Raw genomic sequence first — 21,010 nt, 5'->3', positions numbered from 1 at the left:
GCGCAGCGAGGTCCGTACAAAAAAGACCGAGGGCCGATATTCTTCCAATACGGTCCCGAGCAAGCTTGGTTAAGAAGAGATTTATTATACGACTGAAGTTCAAAGGGACATAAGTGTGGTATCATTCGGGACAGTACCTGGTCCAATACTGAGAGAATACTGACCGACAATAGAGCATTTTGATTGGTTGATTTTAGTTATTGGCCCTCCGACTGCCTGATTCGTGTAATAATAAATGTTACTAAAATGTTATGATTTTAGAAATTCCTCTGTTGTTCAGCTCTGAAATTATACTTAACACAATTATTCACCTCGGGCTCGGCGAATATTGTCTAACAATCCCCTCGACTTCGTCTCGGGGATTATTCGACGATATTCCCCTCGCCTTCGGCGAATAGTTGTTAAATATTCCTGGCTTAAGCCTTTACGCAGGCTTTTACACGTACATTTTGACAACTCTAGGCATCCTTCTTCCTTGACTTAATGGTTCCTCCAAATTGCTTGTCCTCAGTGAGAAGCTATCAAACAACAATGGCTCTTTAAAACAGACTTAGTTCTTGTTTTCAATTACCCAAGGATTAGAGTGAGCCAGGGAACTCAAGACATTAATTCCGATCGAATGCATTGTGTTGCAGCTCAGCAGATCTTGACACTTTCCATAGATTTCCTAAGGAGAATTAATTTAACAATCAAAGCTTCCTAGGTTAGCAATCATATCCTTTATCCTCACGATCTTAATGAGACTCAGCAGTGTTACTATGAAGAGAAACTAGAGGCTGGTCAATCTCAGGGTCTAAGGCGTAACTCATCTTAAAAATCATGATCCACACCCTAATGCTGCCATGTACCTAAATCCTCACTATGTACATCCTCTCAAGCAAAGACTTTGGCACACAACTGATTAAATGTCAATTTATTGGTATACTACTGATCTCTTATACCAAGATTGAATATAACAGTGCAATAGTGGCAAAAAAAATTGATGGAGCATCTATCAAACAAGAAAACAATTGACAAAAGAAAATTAATAGTAGAATTGAATTTAAGAAGTTCCCACCCCATGTTAATCTAAAATATGACCCTCTCTTAGTATTTATTTCGAAAAAGGAGTATTCTTTTTAACCGTGTTTTAATTAGATGTACATTAATTATTTCAGTTTTACAATATTCACATTTTCCCCGGTGCTAGAGATTACTGTGCCTTTGTCACAAAATGCCTGAACAGTTTTTCCTGTTTACTATAATACTGGAGATTTGGAAGTCTATATAGAAATGGAAATTTTCCATGTTAAAAATACATTGCTCATGAAGACAAATTTGTACATGCAAGGCAACTGCAGGTGACACAGATGTGGTGCTTAACACCTGAAAATTCCCTCAAAATTTACACTTCAAATCTAAGTACGAGATGCATAGAAGTTACTATCACAACATATTAAAAAAAGATACCAGAGTTCTGTTTCAGAGAATCCTAAAGTATAATGAATGCTACAAAATAAATTATCTAGTCCCAGAAAAGCTATGAAAGTGGATTGTAGGATACTAAGCTAAATATTGTGAAGAGTATCACTGGAGTAAAGCACTGCCAAAGAAATTCTCTTGATGTAAATTGAAGGAACCAAATAAGTAATCCAAAGCAGTATTTTGTCACTGTATTTGTTCAGCATGATTTCATTACTAGCTTTGCAGCCCCAACATCTAGGAATCTTTCTTGCCTTCAGTAGCAGCTCTTATAGCTGCCTCGGTGGCTGCATCTTTGGCTGCAAAAGAGAGCAAAAACACAATAAGATCATTTCAAAGAGGCATATAAAAAAGAAGAAAAAAAAAGATTTTCTGAAGTACTGCTCTTCATGCCTCCTATATAAGCTCATTACCATTAAAACAGAAATACTCACAGGCTTCTGAAGGCCTTCATTATTTTTAAGTGACAAGTTTATAAATCACTTCAGGATTATGCCATTAAAACATGACATTTTGTCTACCACCTGTCACCATTATCAATTTTGTCAGACAATAATTTCAAAATTTGTACTATCCACACTAAATAAAGACACTTAATCCATGACACGAAAGCTGCTTGCACTACTCAGAGTAATAATTTAAATTTTTTAAGTCTTCTGGCTAAAATATATGTACTCCAAGACACCAGCTTCCAAATTCACTCTCAGCATGTACTGAGGCCAAATTATAGAAAGTTAATAGTTTGCTTATACAAAATGGCACTTGGAAAACTTAAAACAGTTTTGATTATATTGTGATTACACTGGCTAAATGTTTTTTCAACAATAGCCATTAAGATGAAAATAATTGTTTAAATGTCTGACAGCACTTCCATGCTTTTCTTGCAAAACTTTTAACATGGTTTAATGTATGGCTTACACAATGTGTGTAGCCACGTTATGGCATGATCGGATTTATTTATTCTCTAAGAAGCTCTAACTGACGGAAAAAAATTCCACAATTGGTAACAGACTGACTTACAAGTTGAAAATGCTCAACCACAAAAAAAGTCAGTTGGAAATACAAAAGCCCGAGAGTTTGCTGGTGATGCTGTTAATGTTATGGAAAACAAAAAAATTCATAGCTATATGATAGGTCCACCAACATCTGCTTACAATGATGCTTATTAAATATTGATAGCTAAAAAACTTGTCTAAGAAGCCATACAGTACACAAAATAACCGATATTTCATAGAATTTCCTTTGAGAGAGGTGAAGCCAATTAATTCAATATTTTGTCCATAAAACCTAACATTCTTTTATTAAAGACATGGTGTTTTAAATTAAGACTTCGACATAATAAGGATATGTAAAATTCAAATTCATTATACGATTATTCGATGTAAACAAACCGAAAAGAGTACTCTGATATGAAAAATCAGACGCTTTCCTCTGAAAATGCAGACTTTAAGGTTTAATAAAATGGATTTTTGACTGTTATTCAAGCTTGACAATAGCTTACCTTCTTTAGCGACTTCGTCCACTTTTTCTCCAACTTTATCCAAAGCTTTATCAATTTGACTCTGGTGCTTCAACACGAAGGGCCTGATAACCTTGTGGTAAAGAGTGTTACATCCATTCCAAGACACAGGCGCCATACACCAGCACAGGAAAATCAGCTTAAAAAAAAAATCGAAACGTCTCATTGGACTACCCGCGCCGAACAGAGGTACGATACTTCGGGTACAAATTATTAAAAGTTCGTGATATAAACGAAGAGATACAGCAAATGAAAATGTCTTTCCACTGTCAACTTTGGAGATTTAATCTGCTTGCATAAAATGTTTCTTCTGATTTTGGCTTCTGCAGAAAATTTTGCGCTTCGTAGTCCGAAGTCCACAAATTTAATTTTATCGGTAAAAGCACGTTGAGAAATTAGCAATAAATGGACGTCACATAAAGAAATATAAAACCTCTAAGATACACTTGATTGTCATCTTAAATTAAATACACGGCATTAAAAACCTAACAGTTAATCAGTTTTTATTACCTTCACTAGGAAATAGAGTGGGAACCATGAGAGCAAAATGTCCGAGAAGAACTCCACGATATTGAAAACTCCGAACACCACCCAATAAATTAGCCACTGTGTATCGTCCTCTTTGTCTGCACTTTCTACAGCTTTAACCCTAAAAACAACACAGCGGGAAAAAACAGATTTGACTTTAAATCAGTTATCGAACAACAACGAGGACTCCGGAGATGGTAAACGCTGAGGGAATATAACCAGGTGTTCTACTCTCTCGTATTAAACAAGTTTAACCCACATTCAAATGGCGACTCTAAAGCAAACAATTTAACAGGCAAACAGCTAATACGTAGTTTTAACGAAATACGGTATTTAAGACTTACGATTGATAGGCAGGATAGGCAAAACCCAAGCAGGTCACAATCAAATCTGCTCCATAGCCGAACACAAGATAAAGGGCGAATATCCCAACAAGACCTGTACAAGTGCAAGAACAGCATGGTTAGAGGCGAAGAGACGACGACTCGTCAAATTTGCGTTTGAATATTTACAAATTACCAAGAAATAAATAGAGCCTTTTCACTCCAGTCTTCTTCTCGACTTTATCTAAGACATCGGTAAAGAAATTCTTCTCGTGAAGCCAATTATCGAGCTTTTCCTTGCCCGTATTTATAGACTCTGAAGTCGACATTTTTGCAAGTTGCAACGATTTAGTAATTCCAAGGCGGGTTTCCGATAAGCCGTGTATTTCCCCAAGGGACTGGTCACATGACTCCTACTTAACCAATCAGTGTTGTATCCAATACATGACTTAATCGGTCACGTTCTGTTCACGTTTTCAGGTAATTGGTTTTTCATTTTCGGGCATAAGTTCAATACCTATGAAGGAGTATAGTTTAAATCGTGCAGTGTCTTCCTTCGAGAAGCTGCTGAACAAAACTCTTGACAACGATTACTATAGAATCGCTGCTCTTCAGTTGTTCAAACTTTCCCTGAAACGTGAATGTTGTGTTACACCCAACCTCGGCTTACGTATTGACATTATTTCTTAGCTTTTCCCCATCCTAGCAACTGATAAATCATTATTCATACATGCTAGCACAGCAATACAGATACATTTTGTGTGTATTATTTTGATATAAAATACAAATTTGAGTGAGGTGATACACATGTAGCGATGAAAGCTCACTAGAAAAATATATTGTGAGCACATTTTTGGCAGCCATCCAGAATAAGAACCAGAGCGAAACATGGCAACTTTCGAACAAGTCCTAAACTGGTTAAAAGGATCTATATATTACATTACGTGTCTACGTTGATTTTCTGACGATCGCGGTCATACCTTCAAAACAAAAACTTTGCCTCAACCCTTGAATGAATTTTCACCCCGCCTATGTCGTCATGACTTAGCCGACCGTGGCAGGAAATGGACATTTATTGCTTACCCGTTACCTATAATTAACAATTTCAATAACTTACCAGCAGGTATAGGATTTTTCCTCGCCAATTCCTTTCCCTTCTCCAGATACGCCTTTAACGAGTCCGCTTCTTGTGTCGTATCATTTGAAACTGCGTTCACGTTCGTGGCAGCATCTTCCATGCTTTCATGCAGTAATATCGCTGGCAAAATACCCGAGTGCGATGATCGTTGCATCCGACCGTGACTCTTAGCCAATCACAAGACCTGGCGTTTTCCAAGAAAACTGTGAACACGCGCATGCGCGTAAGCGTGCCTACCTTCTCCAGCAGGTTTTTACAAAGTCTGTCTCGAGTTACACTTTGTCAAAGGCTTCTTAATTCTTTTTCGAGGACATGACCGAATCCTCTCAGGTGCACAGCTAGTTCAGAGCTGGTTGACCCAAGAATGGATGCGGCAATATTTTGATAAAAGATACAAACCTCACCTCTCAGTAATCTTTTTTTTTCAGTTTTAGAAGTATATAAGAGATGCCTATCAGTCATTCCAATTTCGTAGAAATGTTGAAACTGTCAGGATTTTTTGTCTTTTAGGCTAGTTTTCATTCTCATTTTTCCTTCAAGGGCCACCAGTACCCTTTTGATACCCATGAAGCATTTGTATAAAGGACTGGAGACGACTTAATGTGAAAAAAAATTGACAGGCACAGAACCGATCGAAACTGAGTTAATCTCCCTCTTTCACGGCAACACCCTAAGAGTATCAGATAGGCGAGTTGAGAGGCCGTTAACGTGAAAACTAAGTCGATGTGAAATCGTGTCACGGACCTTAAAATTTGTGAATTTCAGAAACGTAGAAATTTATGCTATATGAAATATACCCTTCATATTATGCAATCCAATTGGGGCTACTGTCATAATTAATCTAAAATAAACAGAAAGTAGTTAAAATCTCGTAATCCCGTCCATAATTGCTCCATATGTTCTTGGTGGAGCATAAAAGATAAATGCCATTGCATAACAATGACAAATTGATTGATACGGAATTAAAAACAGTAAGGGTCTAATTGGAATGTTCTAGATTCTTACGAAATATTGTTTTCCTGTTTTATGTCCTGTTTAATAATATACATGAAAAAATTTCTCAGTTCTGATTGGTTAAGATGAATGCAGTTTTCAGTTAATTCAGTGCAGAAGAGAGTTAATTCAGTGCAAAGAAAAAAACAAACCAGACATTCTGATTGGTCAGAATGATTGGTTAATGTCAATGTCAAGGTCAATGTCAATGTCAAGGTCAATGTCAAGGTCAACGTCACTTGCAGGGTTTGAATAAATTGATTTTGCACGTGATGCGCGCGCTTTTCTTCTACGGAGTTATGAGAAGCTACCTCGTATTTTTTCATGTATATTATTAATAGATAATCACATGATTTTTTCGTGCAATTTGGAATAAATAAGCACTTGTAAATTTTTTCAAAGACCACAAATTGCACTCGCCCTACGGGCTCATGCAATTTTGTTAGTCTTTGAAAAAATTTACTCGTGCTTATTTATTCCAAATTGCACTCGAAATCATGTGATTACCTATACTAATATGTTGTGTTCAGTACTCACCCCTCAGTAAAAGTAGCTGTTTTTGCTACATTCCACAAGTCAAAGAACCACAACTGCATTACATGCTACCCTAAATGGTTTTTAATGCAAAAGGAATATGTAGAGCAGGAAGGCGAAGGAAGGGGAGGGGGAGAAGGTGGGGATAGAATGGGAGGATGACCTTCCTTGGAAAATCCAGATTGAATGCTTTTCGTTAAGGAAACTAAGCTGTTAATATGACTCAATGTTAGCATATCTTTATTGAAGACTTCGTTGATTTTTTTTCCAATTTCGTCCAAAGCTAAATGATCAATTTGACTCTGGTGCTTCAGCCCGAAGGGCCTGATGACCTTGTGGTACGGAGTGCTACATCCATTCAAAGACTCAGTCGTCCCCCCCCCCCCTCCCCCCTCCAACCCTCCATTTTTTCTCTTTTTTTAATTATTTTTTTTTTTTTTTTTTTTACAAGCGATGAATACCTTATGACTGGTCCCTAGGCTTTGATTTTTTCTCGGCCGTTAGGTACCAGTATCCTCTCGATACGATGAATGAGTTCGTGCCCGTAAAGGACTGGGAACAACTCAGGATAAAATCCAAAATGGTGTTCGACAAACTTAGAGGAATCGAACGAGAAAATCTCCCTCTTTCGCGGCAGCAAACTTTTGACGACCAGGAATCTGTAGCGCAGCAAAATATTTTATCATCTATTACTGGAAAGACACCAAAAGAGCATCAAATAGGTGAGTTATAAAACCTTGAACATGAAAACTGAGTCGATGTGCAGAGTCTCACGGTCTTTATATTTGCAAATTTCAGGAACTACGGAAGATGTGTTTATTTACCGATAAAATTTTGGTATTTGTTAAACCTAATGTAAAATGCATAGAAGATGGTTTTAATCACGCAACGGAGGCCCTGCATATCATTGCTACATATTTGCACGGTGGTTCAGCATGATGAGGAATAAATTTCATGCATTGAATTAATGACAAAATAATATCGTCATTGAATTTAGAACAATTAGTCTTTTGGAGTGATCTAGTTTCTTAAGGAATCTTAATCTGCCTGTTTTATTTCTTTTGTGATATGTGTTGTTGATTACTCTCAAGTACTGTAGCTAGCGCTGTTTTTGTTTTCTTTCATTGGTGAAAGACCTAAACTGCATTACTTGCTAAGCTTATCAGCAATGGAAATGCGGAGTTAGGGGGAGGGGGGGGGGGGGTTGGGGGTAGAATAGGACAATGACCTGGGAAAATAAGAAACAATTTGTGTAAACCACAAGACTGAATTAATTGACTTTAATCAATGACTACTTAATCAGAAACTTCTAACAGTGACAGAATAAAACGGGGTGGCCACGCTTAGTAAAACAACACAACGAGTACATAGCAAGTACAAGTTTCGACAGGGCGGTTCTCTCATGCACTTGAGCACATTTTTTTTTAACTGTCTCTGTGCATGTGCCGAACGCACACCGCAGGTTAATAACATTACGGTTTAGACCACTAGTCACCAGATTCCACATACTGGGGGTGAGGGTGTGAAGCAATTCGTTTGCTTCCTCTGAGTGTTTCGACCTGTGGAATCTGCAGTTCAGTTCCTGTAAAGTGTTCCTTAGGATCCGTCAGTGTGACTTCCAACGGTACAAGAGATGTATTGAACAGTTGGTAACTCCGGAGTTTGTTTTGATCTCTACAGCTCTAACTAGGCCATCACTGCCACGAAGAATTTTCTTTTCAATGGCTAACTTCTAGGAATTATGAGGAACATTTTCAGTGTGTATAAGTACAACATCCCAACTTTAATGATCTCCTCCTGCGAGGACTGATACACATGAGATTGATACACATGATGCTCCCGCAGCAAGGCAAGGTACTCATTCTTGAACCGTTGGACAAAGTGCTGAACAGCAATGAATGTCGTCTGAAGGCCTTCTTGAGTTGATCATGTTCATGGAAGTTTTCATCCTCCAACTCATCAGGATCAGTAACAGGGTGTGGCAAAGCTGTAACATCGAAACCATACAGCAACTTTGACAGTGTGAAAGGTTCTGGATCATTCGCATTATGGTAGACGAATGTAATTGGGCGATCATTCATGACTGCTTGAACCTCTTTGACGAGTGCTTGTAATTTGGGTAGACTAATGAGCACGTGATGAAGAACTTTCTTTATTGACATCTTAACTACTCCAATCAGTCGCTCATACATGCCTCCCCAGTGCAGTGACTTGGCAGGAATATGCCTCATCTGAACTCTCTTCTGGGCAAAGTGATGCTGCACAGTCTGATCTTCTATGACTTGCAACAGCTTCTGAATTTCTTCACCCCCCTTTCTGGATTGTCTTGGCATTATCACACAGGATTAGTGAAGGAATTCCATAGACTGCACAGTGACGCCTGAATGCAAGAAGGAACTGATTGGTGGTCATGTCATCAACAATCTCCAAATTGATATTGCAAGTGGTGCTACAGGTGAACAGGCAGACATAACATTTCTCCGTCTTGTTATCATTCTTGACCATCAGATGACCGGTAAAATCAATTCCCACTGTAGAGAATGGTTTCACCTTGTTAGGGTGAAAGTCAGGCAAGGGAGGTGAATGGGGTAGCTTGTACACCCTGCCTATCTGGTATTGGCATTTGACACAGTGCTTGAGCACCCTTGTAATTTCACTTCGTGCTGATGGCAACCAAAATCTCTTACGCAGTGCTACAACAGTGTCTCTTACTCCAGTGTGAAGCTGTCTCTCATGAACTGAACTAACAAGCAGAGTTGTGAAATAAGACTTTTTAGTGATGAGAATTGGTTCTCTTGCGTCTTGTTTGAGCATTGCATGCTCGAGTCTGCAGGGGCAACTAGAAGGCCATTTGTGTTGAGCTTCAGATTAAGTTGACGAACCAACTGAGGTTTGGGTTTAAAGTGCTGACAGGTGAGTAGTGACTGCTTTGTACAAAGATAGTCCCGTTCTAGCTTGAAATGCTGAAGCTGGTGAGTACGAAGAATTACCACTTCCGTTTGGGATATTTCAGCAGCTGTGGGAACTGGAATTACCAAATCAATAGCTGACGGGCACTGGCGTGACCCACGTGACTTATCAGAGGCATACTTCAGGTTGGAAATGAATCTCAAGACATAGGACATTGAGCAAAGCATGCTTTCTAAGGACTGAAAGCGTGAGATGTCAATCAAGTCTTGGAGACTGTCTGTGTTAGACTGTTTACCATGAACATGACTGTCTATAGCTGTGGCTGAGACAACATCATCTTCTGCAAAGCTGTGAGGACTCCATCTTGGCCAGAGCATATGGTCTGTTAACCATGGAGGACCTCTTTGCCATAATGCTGATTGTAGCTCATCCGCCCTGCATCTGCGGGAGAGTATGTCTGCAGGATTGTTTGCTGAACTGACATGGGACCAGCTTGATAGGTCAGTAAGCCTCAAGATCTCTGTTGTCCAATTGCGAATTAAGACTGACAGTTTTTTGATACTGAACAGCTAATGGAGACAGATGGTGGAGTGAGATGTAGATGGATAGGAAATCCTTGCTGAAAATTTCTCTTATGGCTGCACCAAGGCGAGCATCTATTACCATGGCAATTAATTCCCACTGGGGAACTGTTTGTGCATGTTTAGATGACAAAAGTTTGACCTTGGAGCCAATGAATCTGACCTTCTCATTCTGAGCAAAGAAGACACAACAACCGGCAGCAGTGGTGGGGCATGCATCACAAAATACATGCATTGCTACTGGTAAAGCTTTGTCAAATTCCAAATAACGTGAGGTGACAAATGCTGAAGCTGCTCCTATTTCTTCGGCGATTTGGTTGTATTGCTGGTGGAGTTTGTCAGGGAGAATTTCGTCCCAGTCAAATCCCTTATCCCACAGAGATGAAATGAATTTCTTGGCTGGAACAAGTACAGGGGAGATGAGGCCAATAGGATCAAATGTTGAGGAAGCAGAACTGAGGACGTGTCATTTGGTGAACTTCACGTCAGGAGGAATGACAATGGCTTTCCGTGGAAACTGTAGCGTGTCTTCCTTAGGGTTCCACTTCATACCTAACAGGCCAGCATGATCTCTCTCAGAACCAGTCCTCATCTTGTCGATAATGGTGGTCAGCTTTGGCGAATTTGTAAACCACTGGCGGAGATTCATGTCAGCATCCTTCATAACATGCCTTGAGATGTTGTAATACTGAATGGCAGTATCCTCATCATCTGTTCCAGTAAGCACATTGTCACAGTAAAGCTTCTCTTCAAGGTCTTGAGTGACAAATTGGACAACTGGATCTCGATCTTTCTCATATCCAGAAAGATGATGAAGAATTGTGGAGTTAATGATGAATGGAGAACTTGTTCCTCCAAAGAAGACAGATGTGTAGCGGTAGACTTTAATTGGTTTGTCTGGGTCCCCATATTCAAACCACTGAAAATGGACATAGTTATGGTCCTCTTCGTTAATTATGATTCTCATGAAGGCTTTCTCAATGTCAGCAACAAGGGCATACTTGTTAGCTCTAAAGCGATGAATGATAGTGTTCAACGACTTGAGAAGGCAGGGACTGGTGCATAAACAATCGTTTAGAGAGACATGGCCTGCATTGGCTGCAAATACAACGCGAATGGGTGTTGTTTCACTCTCTGGACGTAGAACGAAGAAGTGGCTGAGATAATGAGCATCACTCTTACTCAAGGGATTTTCACTGGGAGGGATAGCTTCCACATAACCTTTGTCAATTTGGTCAGCAATGGTGTTTGCATAAGGTGTCCAAAGATTCAGTTTGAGGAACCTCTTCTTTACTTGTTGCAGATGGCTGTGAGCAAGGTTGAAGTTGGAAGGTAGAGGAGGGTGATTGTCCAACCACAGCAGTGGAACAAAGTAGGTTCCATCACGGTATGTGATTTGGGATTGGAAGCGCTCTTGGAAATCTTCCTCTTGACTGGTATCCCTGGGGTCCTCTTTTCCTAGTGTCTCAATTTTAAAGAAATCTACAACTTTGTTGTGGACCTCAAGATCCTTTGCACAAGTGTAACTATACCATTCACTGTCACCAAATGAAAAGCTGTCAAGGGAGTGACCTGCTGCAAGACACTGTGAAGCTGTTCGGGAGTCAATGGTACTGTCAGTGGTTGGAAAGAGTCTTCCAGAAATTAGATATCCCAGACTCTTGAGCAGTAGGGTAGCCATAGATGACATCAGGTTTCAGGAACTGCCACACTGCATCCAGACCAATAAGAATTTGAACAGGAAATTGGGTCTGACTGAAGTCATCTGCAAGCTGAAGACTGGTGATGTGAGGAGATTTGAGGCTATAGGCCCAGCTGGTGCGATCAATAGGAGTGATGATAACATCTTTGATTGCTCCCTCATCTGTCGTGATGTTGACTGATCCTACTGGGTACATATTATTGGAAGTAGCCCCATCAAATGTGTTAATACGCACAGTCTTGCTGCAGTGAGGTATAATGCAGAGTTCCTAAGCTAACTGTGTGGTGATGTATGAAAGAGACGATCCTTCATCAATAAATATGTTTGCTGTTTTAGTGATTTCACCATTATTGACTGATGTGACAGCAGTTTTCAGAATAATTGGGTTAGACTGACTGTGGTACGAAGTCACGGTGTTGTACTCTGAAGGGTATGAGTACAAAGTCTCATTTGGATTGAGCCCATGCTCAGAGTCGTGGTTGGCAAAGCTTGATGGGAGGGTGGGAGTGATGGTTGGTTCACCATGCAGTGTGCTTTCTGAAGCAGGTGCGGCATGCATACTGATTGATGCAGGAGGGGAAGTCAGTGACTATTGAAGACCTGAAGCTCCATCAACTGTAGTATGATAAGGTTGCCGACAAACTGAACATCTGAACTGCGATTGACACTGAGTAGTAGCATGACCCCCTTTGAGACAATTGAAGCACAACTGTTTGGATTTAACTGCAGAGATTCTATCCTGGATAGAAAATTCACATTGAAATGTATTCTGGGTACTGGTAGACCCACAGAAGCGACATGGAACTTTCTTTGCCCTGTTAAACTGTTTTAACTTCTTTGATTTATACTGATCAGAAGGGGTTACTGCTGTAGGAAGTACAGTGGCAGCACCCGGTGGAACTGGTTACTGCTGCAGGAAGTGCAGTGGCAGTACCCAGTGGAACTGGTTACTGCTGCAGGAAGTTCAGTGGCTGTACCTGGTGGAACTGTTGCACTCAAGAAACCATTGATAGGAGGAACCTTGGGCAATGGAGGTTTTGAAGAAGGTGGAGCTTTTGGAGGATATGGAGGTTTGGGTTTGCATGGTTGGTTGTTATTACTAATATAGACAACTTGCTCAAGCCTTTTAACTTCATTGTGTAACATCAGAATTAGTTGGTCAATGGTGGGATTGGCACATGGATATTCTTTCAAAACATTGGTTAACAGCTTCTCTGGGAGCTTTTCAAGCATTATTGGAATGTAAAAGTCTCCATACCTGGTTGTGGGAAGGTCCAGTGTGGCAAGAGACCTCATGTCACTCATAAGACTGTCATAGAAGGTGCGCAAAGCTGAAGCTGTGTGCTGTGGCTTAACCATTGTAATGAGAGCAACACAATGAGTATTTTTGATAGCAGTTTTGTCACCATAATTATACTGCAGTGTTTCAACCAGCAAATCGTAGTTATCTTCAGTGGCCATAATACCTTCCACTCTCACTTTCACATGCTCTGACAACTGGCCCTTCAGAAAGTCGAACTTCATGACTCTTGAAATATCCTTCACATCGTGCACTTCCGACTTGAAAACATCCCAGAAGTTGAGCCATTTCCTTCGATCCCCATCAAAGACTGGCAATGACATTTTTGGCAACTTGAGTGCAGAATGTTTCAGCTGTTTGGAGCCACCCGAGTCGGCATATGGGATGGATTTAGAGCTCTGCAGCTGCTGGTCGCAAAGGAGGAGTTTCTCGATTTGTCTCCACGAGGCTGAATGCATATCAGAAATATTGTCCGCATCAACGAAGTCTTGATCTGCTGTGTCCTCCTCTCCTGGTTTTACGTGAAGGTTTTGAATCTCCTTGTCCAGTTGCCTCATTTCGGGTCTTGCATTTACGAGCTTTTGTTGACCAGCTTTCAACTGTTCAATGTCATCTTCCGCAATTTCAGCTTCGTTAGCTTTGTCGAAGATCAATGCGAGTTTCTTGCCTTCATTGGTAAACATCTGATGCAAGTTACCTCTCCTTTTGACGGCAGTTTCCAGAGAATCCTTAAGTTGGTCAGCTTTCTCTGCCATTATGAACTGTAAATTCAACTTACTTACTTGAGAAGCTCTGAAGATTCGGCTTCACCACGTGCTATCAGTTTGCTGTCACTTGTTTTCATTGAAGAAACGATCGGACCCTGGTCACAGCACCATTTTTGTGTAAACCACAAGACTGAATTAATCGACTTTAATCAATGAATACTTAATCAGAAACTTCTAGTGACAATAAAACGGGGCAGCCACGCTTAGTAAAACAACACAACGAGTACATAGCGAGTACAAGTTTCGACATGGTGGTTCTCTCATGCACTCAGGCACATGTTTTTTAACTGTCTCTGCGCCTGTGCCGAACGCACACCACAGGTTAATAACATTGCGGTCTAGACTACTAGTCACCAGATTCCACACAATTTGAGTGGTATGAAAGGCAAGGGACTGCTCATAAGCATTGATTTATACCAATTAGGTAATGGTAAGGAACAGGGCTCCCTTGCATTTTAATAGCATGAGAGACCACCAGGTTAACAAACTGAGAATTTTACTTGCTAAAAACCAACATGGTAACTGATAATGAATATTTAAGTACCCAGAAGTTGAAGTTAAGGGAGGACACACATGCTGCTAAGTTTTACAATGTAACAGATCTTACTTTCACCCTACATAAGTATGAGTGAAAATTGGTGAATTGTTTACTGAATTCCTGAATTAATTTGTTTAAGTGATTTGAAATTTAATCACTCATTAGTTACAAAATCAACAAATTTATGTGGTTGTTGTTTTCTATTTTTCATCTTGACAGAAAGTACGCAGAGACTTATTGGATTTGCCATTGGTACCGGAAGGTAGGACAATAGATTCCATTTGTGCATTTTCTTAAGCTGGTTACTATTTTGCAATTTGTTAATATTGTTAAATACATTGTTTCTCTTAGTATTCTTGCTGCACAGTTTCTGACACATCCATTCACTGTCTTCAGGAGACAATGTCAGGTACCTCCCTCATGTTTGCATTAATTATTTTGGGAATAAATTCAATAATGTTGACTTTTTATTACATGTAAGAAGTAAGATGTGAAAACTGTGGGTTAAAAGAGAGTTCCTCAAGCAAATCTATAGATAAATTTGACAGGAAGTTTGTTTACCCTTACCTGGACTTATTTCATACCCTGATTTGAAGTTGACTTTCAAAAACAAAAAGGCAGTGTCACATATTTAATTATGAATTGCTACAACTGTGTTGATTTATCTCATTTTCCTTTACTAGGTAAATCATGGTGCCAGAAAGTACCACTTAGCACCGTTCACTGTGTTCCAGATCTTGCTGCGCATAAGACGAAGTCAGGTGAGACTATTTTAACATAAATTTAGAAAGAAAAGGAGGACTCTAAGGCTGTTGTTAAACATGCTCAACCCTTTAACTCCCGAGATCTGATTGTGAATTCTCTCATCTTGCTGCTACGCATTTCCTTGTAAATAAGTTACAAAAATTTGGTATCAGATCAAGATAACAACTTCTACCTGATAAGTTTTGGAGGCGCGGAGGCCTCATGGTTGGTGCACTCGACTCTGGATTGGGTGGTCTGTGTTCGAGCCCCGGCCGGGGACATTGTGCTGTGTTCTTAGGCAAGACACATTACTCTCACAGTGCCTCTCTTCACCCAAGTGTTTAAATGGGTACTGGCAAATCTAATGCTGGGGGGTAACCCTATTATGGACTAGCATCCCATCCAGGGGGGAGTAGAAATACTCTTAGTCGCTTCATGCTAAAGAAAGCGGAGTTAAGCACCCGCCTGATGGGCCACTAGGCTCATAAACAGACTTTACCTTTACCTTACCTGATAAGTTTGAGTATTCTGATCACCTGTTTCCTGAATAATATATTGATATTAAAGGGAGAAGTTGGGTGTCAATCACTTCTGGGATTTAAAAGGGTGAAAAGAGAAGTCTTCCATTTTGAAGTTGAAATGATCATGATTGTGATGGACTCTGTCATTTCAGGGTTATGGTGCTTTGTGGAAGGGTTGTGGTAGTACCTATGTTGTATGTGCTGTAAATTTCTTTGGGGAAGCAGCAGTGAGCAGTCTTACTCATCTACCTCAGTAAGTTTAAGGCATAAATTTCCAATTGAGTGTTGAAAAATAGTCTAAGATTGCTTTTGATTTTCTTCACTTGGCTTTGGTCCAAGTAATGTGTACCACTTTCTCAGTCAATCAGGTCCAAAACTAAAACCAATTGTGTCACTAACTTTTATCTGACTATGCTTCAGGCCCTTTGCTTGTTTTTGCTCTGAGATATCTTGGATTATTTATAGTTTTCTTTGACTGGCCATTGTCACTACTTCGATTTTAATTGAAAGGTGCCCAGAGAAATGAAATTCCCTCTATTCTATGTATTTGGTTTTAAGTTTGTATCAGACTAGTTCTTGGCTGTAGTTATAATTATCCAGATGACAGCTAATGTACACTTTGGGCTGGTTATTTACACAAGGGCCAAGGTCTAACCTAAGCCATGTTTTTGCACTTTCAGTGGGCCTTAGGTTTTTTCTTTAAAAGGGTTGATTTAATCAATAACCCCCTTCCACTGTTAGATTTCTGCTCTCTTGATGCTGTTTACAAAAAAAGAAAAGACAAATTCAGCTAAATTGAAGATTGTTTAGGACACAGTATGTTAACTGAAGGTTAACATTTGTTTAAATAATCAGACCTTCTAGTTTCCAGACACTACATGACAACTACCAGAATATCTGGAAATATTTTTGTCATAAATTGTGGCATGTGAAATACATACATCTTATTAACCAAGCGCGAGGGCCGTACTGGGAGAATATCGGCCTAAGGTCTTGACAGTACAGACCGAGCACAGCTCGGTCCGTACAAAAAAGAACAAGGGCCGATATTCTTCCAGTACGGTCCCGAGCAAGTTTAGTTAATAAGAGATTTATTATACGACTGAAGTTCAAAGGGACACAAGTGCGGTATCATTCGGGACCATTTGGGACAGTGCCCGGTCCAATACTTAGAGAATATTGACCGGCAATAGAGCATTTTGATCGGTTGATTTTAGTTATTGGCCCTCTGACTGCCCAAGTCATGTAATAAATACATGTATGAGGGGCTGATGATGGAGATTGAAAAAATCAGTGTTGATCATGTTAATTATCATATGTCGATCCATTCTTTACTGAATTTTCAATTCAATTTTTCAGTGAAAAACCAGACAGAAGTAGTTCGTATAAGGATGTTGGAGGCCATCTTCTTTTGAAAGGGTATGGTTTGGATTTATAATCTAGAATAACTTTATTAAATGTGTGCCCTGTTCTGGACTTTTAAAAATGATGGATTTGGTACTAAAATAATAACCGTGAATGATGAGATCAAAATGAATGATTTATAGAAGGTCAGTTGATAATCACATCATGCACAGTTGCGGCATCACACTTGCCATTGTTTCTTACATACGTACAGACACACATACTCATAACCTACCCATTAATTTTGGCGCAATTTTATTGGTTACTTTATGTCATGTGGTGCAAAATCACAGGACAGTTCTCACACAATAACCCCCATCCACGTCGATATTTGTCCTCCGATTTTTTTCGTGAAAAAGAAACATAGTCAACACAAGAGTTTCAACTTTTCCATTCTCCTATTTACATGGAAGGAAACCAAACTGGTTTTCCTTTTTTTCGCTTGCTTGCATCAATCACGCGCATTCACCATCAGATCACCACTGGCTTTTTTACTGTGTTTATGTGCAGTTTAATTGCAATGTGAAAATTAATGGGAGGGTTGTAAAATAAATAAACCCTGTTCTGGCTTGCTGGTATGTCAGCTGATAATGTCCTTGGCTGAGCGATTGTCCTCAAAATTTCATATTTGCCCTCAAAGCTTCACTTCTTGGCCAAATATTCATTTTTCAGACAATCTGTCAGCCGCAGACATTATCAGCCGACATACCAGCCGCCCGAAGGGGTTTATTTACTAAATACATACATACATACATACATACATACATACATACATACATACATACATTGTTTCTTTCGTCCACAAACATGTACGTACATACGTACGTACACACACACACACATGCACACACACACACACACACACACACACTTACATACATACATACATACATACATACATACATACAATAGCAGTGAAACGATCTTCCTGTCATTAATTTATAACAGCTACTGAAATGCTCTGCAACCCGCATCAAGCACTTTTTCACAGTCACAATTTCCCCTAGTCTGTTTACATATATACATACATGACATATTTGAGAACCTGGATCCTATTAAGCTCCTAGCTTAGGTAATCAATGCACCAAGTTTTCTTGGTCAGTTCTTGATTTTTGTGCTTGTTGTGAATTTTTTGTCCATTTTTCATGTTCGAGATAGTTGACGTCTGAGCTGCACACTAACTTTCTTACTGCTTTTGTTTGGGTTCTACAATGCCAAATTTACCTTGGTGTCAGTTCTTTCATGATGATTTAGAACATTATCAAATAATTTTGCAGACTAAGTTTGGCTCTTAGCATGCCAGTGGCAGCAGCAAGCTTAACAGAAACAGTCAAGGTAGATATCTCATCACATCTTTTTTGTCTTTAATGAAGCTTGTGTTTTTGCTTGCCTTCATCCACCTAAATGTCTGCCTCAAAAATGAATAAAGGACAAAAGGATGGACAGCACTTTTTCATTCCTTTGCATTTTCAATTTGCTTTTCACAATCATGTATCAAAAATATTGTGAGAAAGACCTGTTCAGTTGAGAATGAATCTACAAAAAAGAATTTGTGTTAAATGTTGTCTCATTTGTCTAGCTTTGCCTAATCAGTGACAGGGCCCGATACTATCCTGACAGGGCTTGATACTAACGGTAGCCCACTGGCCACAGACTAGTAGAAATTCAGTTTTGGCTAGTGGTTTTCGATTTCCACTAGCCACTTTGGTTAGTAAACAAACTGAAATTGTCGTAACATCTAAAAACATCTAAGATATCACTAGCCACTTGGCTAGTAAGTTGAAAAGTTAGTGTCCAGCCCAGCCTGATCTCTTCTTTCCTGTCCTATATTGCAAAGTCCTTCAGATTTGAATATGAATATAGTTTATATCTGACCACTTGCAGCCCAGAGGCTGAATTACGGTTGCAGTGTAAGGTTGAGAACAGACGTCAGCATATCAGGCGCCTCTGGCAGCTGCTTCAGTCTATTGATCTCATTTTCCCACCCATCCCACCCCAGGGGAGGACATCCATCACACAGTAATCTCGTGTGTGGGAAATTAACGTCTCCTACCCCAACCCTGCAGGAGACGGGACCTCCATTTATTCGTCCCTATCCAAGAAGACTAGAATATCTAGCCATTTCTTGATGTTATAGAAAGGTAGCAAATTCTTCTCAATTATTTTAAGACCTTGAGTGTTGGTCCAGCCGGGGCTCGAACCCTCGACCTCCCACACAACAGTCCAGCACTCTATCCATTGAGCTAACCGGGAAGCGGTTATTTCCAGTTATCAAATGTTTATATTATTTTGTGGATTTCTCTCCCTCTGTCCACTGGGAAGATTCCACATCTCACCATTTCCACTCCCATATTTTATACCCCCCAACCTTCAACTCTCCTTTGCAACTTTCCTGTCCCCATCCATGGGTCAGCCATGATCAGCCAGTTATTTTGTGGTGGTGACTTTGTTTGTTTAATTTTCTATTACAGTTGGACCTCGATTATCCAGGCTCATTGGCACTTGGGTAAATAGTCTGGATAATTGAGAGTCCAGGTAATCAAAAAGTATGAATATTAATGAGACAATAATGTAAACAAAAAAAGTAAAGTTAACACATTTTAATTTCTAAAAGTCTGCTTCAATGACCCTCCAAGTGCTAGATATTTTGAAAGTGAGAAGGTAATGCGCTGTTTTAAATAGACTTTTCCTGACTCTGGACATCATCTCTGAATTTTTTTCCTCTTTAAAGTTCTGAAAATCAAAGCTCATTAATATTCATGAAAAAAAAAAAAAAAAAACCCGAGAACAAGTCAGGATAATTGAAAAGTCTGGATAATCAATATAATGGAGGTTCAACTTTAGTTTTTTTTTTTTTTTGTCCAGCACTCCATCCTAACACTTTATGCTTTGACGCATTTTGTCCCTCTAATCTTCTATATCTTTTTAGTCTCCTTATCTCCTATGCTATACCATGACCCTTACAGTGAACAGCCATATCAGCCAAGTTTAGGAGTTCATGCTTCAGAGTCATATACTGCTTTTTTAGTGTTCCAGTATGCTTATAACTGCTTCATTTGCAATTCTTACAGAGTGACCTTACCCGTGACCAAGACAACATTCTAGACAGTTTAAAAGACTGGATGTACCGCATTGTAGGCTGGGATAGGTCGTCAGGTCGTCACGGTCGCCTCCTTCCCATGTGGACGTTAGTACTTCCCACAGTTCTTCACGGCCTGCTTACCTACGTGTTAGGTACATTGATTCAACACTTGGTATTGTTTAAATTGAAGGGCAGGGGCATCCACAAGTCACCTGACACAGACCTTACATCATCAGAGGAAGAACCTCCAGGCCCCACGGATATGACCGACACCTATTACCCAGAACTTGTGGCCAATTTTTTAGCGTTTTTTATCCCCGAGTTTTTGTTGTATCCATTGGAGACGGTTCTTAATCAATTGTATGTCCAGGGTACACGGACCATCATCGACGATCTTGATACTGGTACCGGCGTGGTGCCGCTATGTACAAACTATGATGGTATGTTGGACTGTTTCCGCTCCATCTGGCGGGATGAAGGCTTTGGAGGTTTCTACAAAGGCTTTGGTGCGTTACTGATTCAGTTGTTTATCCACTGGCTCATTCTAAAGCTGACTCAGTTTGTGTACAAAGAAGTGTCGCAGGATGTTAAGGGCAAATGACTTAGTTAGGACCGATGCTAACTAATGTACTTGTGTGTCTTAAGAAATGAAAATCTTGGTTATGATATCTTAATTTTGGGGTCATTGTTTGTACAGTTGATGTCACACAGGACTGTTGTGGATTTATGGAGAACAATACGATCTTTGCAATGTTCCCCTTTCTCTCCTTGGTGTGAATTTGGGAAGTCTGATAACTATTATTACTCCAAAAGCTTTAATTGTTGAACATCTTACTGGAGTTAAACTGCTTTTTTTTCTATCTTCTAAACTGGATCTTTTTTAGTTACTTCCGACTGGTTTTGCTTAAGATTCTCAGTGGATAGAGAAGTTAGCCAAAAATCGAGAGAGAAATTTATTGTAGTAT

General features: G+C 39.7%; 2 protein-coding genes across 4 annotated transcripts; one reads left to right on the top strand and one right to left on the bottom strand.

Moving 5' to 3' along the window:
• Positions 1-1,538: 1,538 nt before the first annotated feature.
• On the bottom strand, positions 1,539-5,102 carry LOC111337319 (receptor expression-enhancing protein 5). 2 transcript variants are annotated; one of them, XM_022943598.2, is made up of 5 exons: positions 4,949-5,102; positions 3,853-3,946; positions 3,491-3,629; positions 2,963-3,119; positions 1,539-1,760 (listed from the first exon to the last, which is right to left on the bottom strand). In XM_022943598.2, the coding sequence occupies exons 1-5, from the start codon at positions 5,067-5,069 to the stop codon at positions 1,699-1,701; spliced, it is 573 nt and encodes a 190-aa protein (XP_022799333.1). In that variant the 5' UTR covers positions 5,070-5,102; the 3' UTR covers positions 1,539-1,698. The 2 variants fall into 2 exon arrangements, with proteins under 2 accessions (XP_022799333.1, XP_022799334.1); XM_022943599.2 differs by lacking the exon at positions 4,949-5,102 and adding an exon at positions 4,028-4,218.
• Positions 5,103-7,041: 1,939 nt separating this feature from the next.
• Positions 7,042-20,719, top strand: LOC111337304 (mitochondrial outer membrane protein SLC25A46-like). 2 transcript variants are annotated; one of them, XM_088758397.1, is made up of 8 exons: positions 7,042-7,218; positions 14,514-14,556; positions 14,646-14,703; positions 14,978-15,055; positions 15,712-15,812; positions 16,919-16,978; positions 18,241-18,298; positions 20,035-20,719. In XM_088758397.1, the coding sequence occupies exons 1-8, from the start codon at positions 7,077-7,079 to the stop codon at positions 20,644-20,646; spliced, it is 1,152 nt and encodes a 383-aa protein (XP_088614523.1). In that variant the 5' UTR covers positions 7,042-7,076; the 3' UTR covers positions 20,647-20,719. The 2 variants fall into 2 exon arrangements, with proteins under 2 accessions (XP_088614523.1, XP_088614524.1); XM_088758398.1 differs by lacking the exon at positions 7,042-7,218 and adding an exon at positions 13,991-14,180.
• Positions 20,720-21,010: the final 291 nt, after the last annotated feature.

Source organism: Stylophora pistillata, chromosome 4, assembly GCF_964205215.1.
Source record: "Stylophora pistillata chromosome 4, jaStyPist1.2, whole genome shotgun sequence".
In the NCBI taxonomy this organism is placed as follows: Eukaryota; Metazoa; Cnidaria; class Anthozoa; order Scleractinia; family Pocilloporidae; genus Stylophora; species Stylophora pistillata.
Note: the sequence above shows the minus strand (reverse complement) of the source record. Positions and strands in the feature narration are given on the sequence as shown.

Coding starts and splice junctions, on each gene's coding strand:
- LOC111337319 (XM_022943599.2), bottom strand. CDS start 4,160: ATGTCGACTTCAGAGTCTATAAATACGGGCAAGGAAAAGCTCGATAAT. Junction 3,947..4,027: donor AAGGCTCTATTTATTTCTTG/GTAATTTGTAAA, acceptor GCACTTGTACAG/GTCTTGTTGGGATATTCGCC. Junction 3,630..3,852: donor GCCTATCCTGCCTATCAATC/GTAAGTCTTAAA, acceptor TGTTGTTTTTAG/GGTTAAAGCTGTAGAAAGTG.
- LOC111337304 (XM_088758397.1), top strand. CDS start 7,077: ATGGTGTTCGACAAACTTAGAGGAATCGAACGAGAAAATCTCCCTCTT. Junction 15,056..15,711: donor TGCGCATAAGACGAAGTCAG/GTGAGACTATTT, acceptor CTGTCATTTCAG/GGTTATGGTGCTTTGTGGAA. Junction 18,299..20,034: donor GCTTAACAGAAACAGTCAAG/GTAGATATCTCA, acceptor CAATTCTTACAG/AGTGACCTTACCCGTGACCA.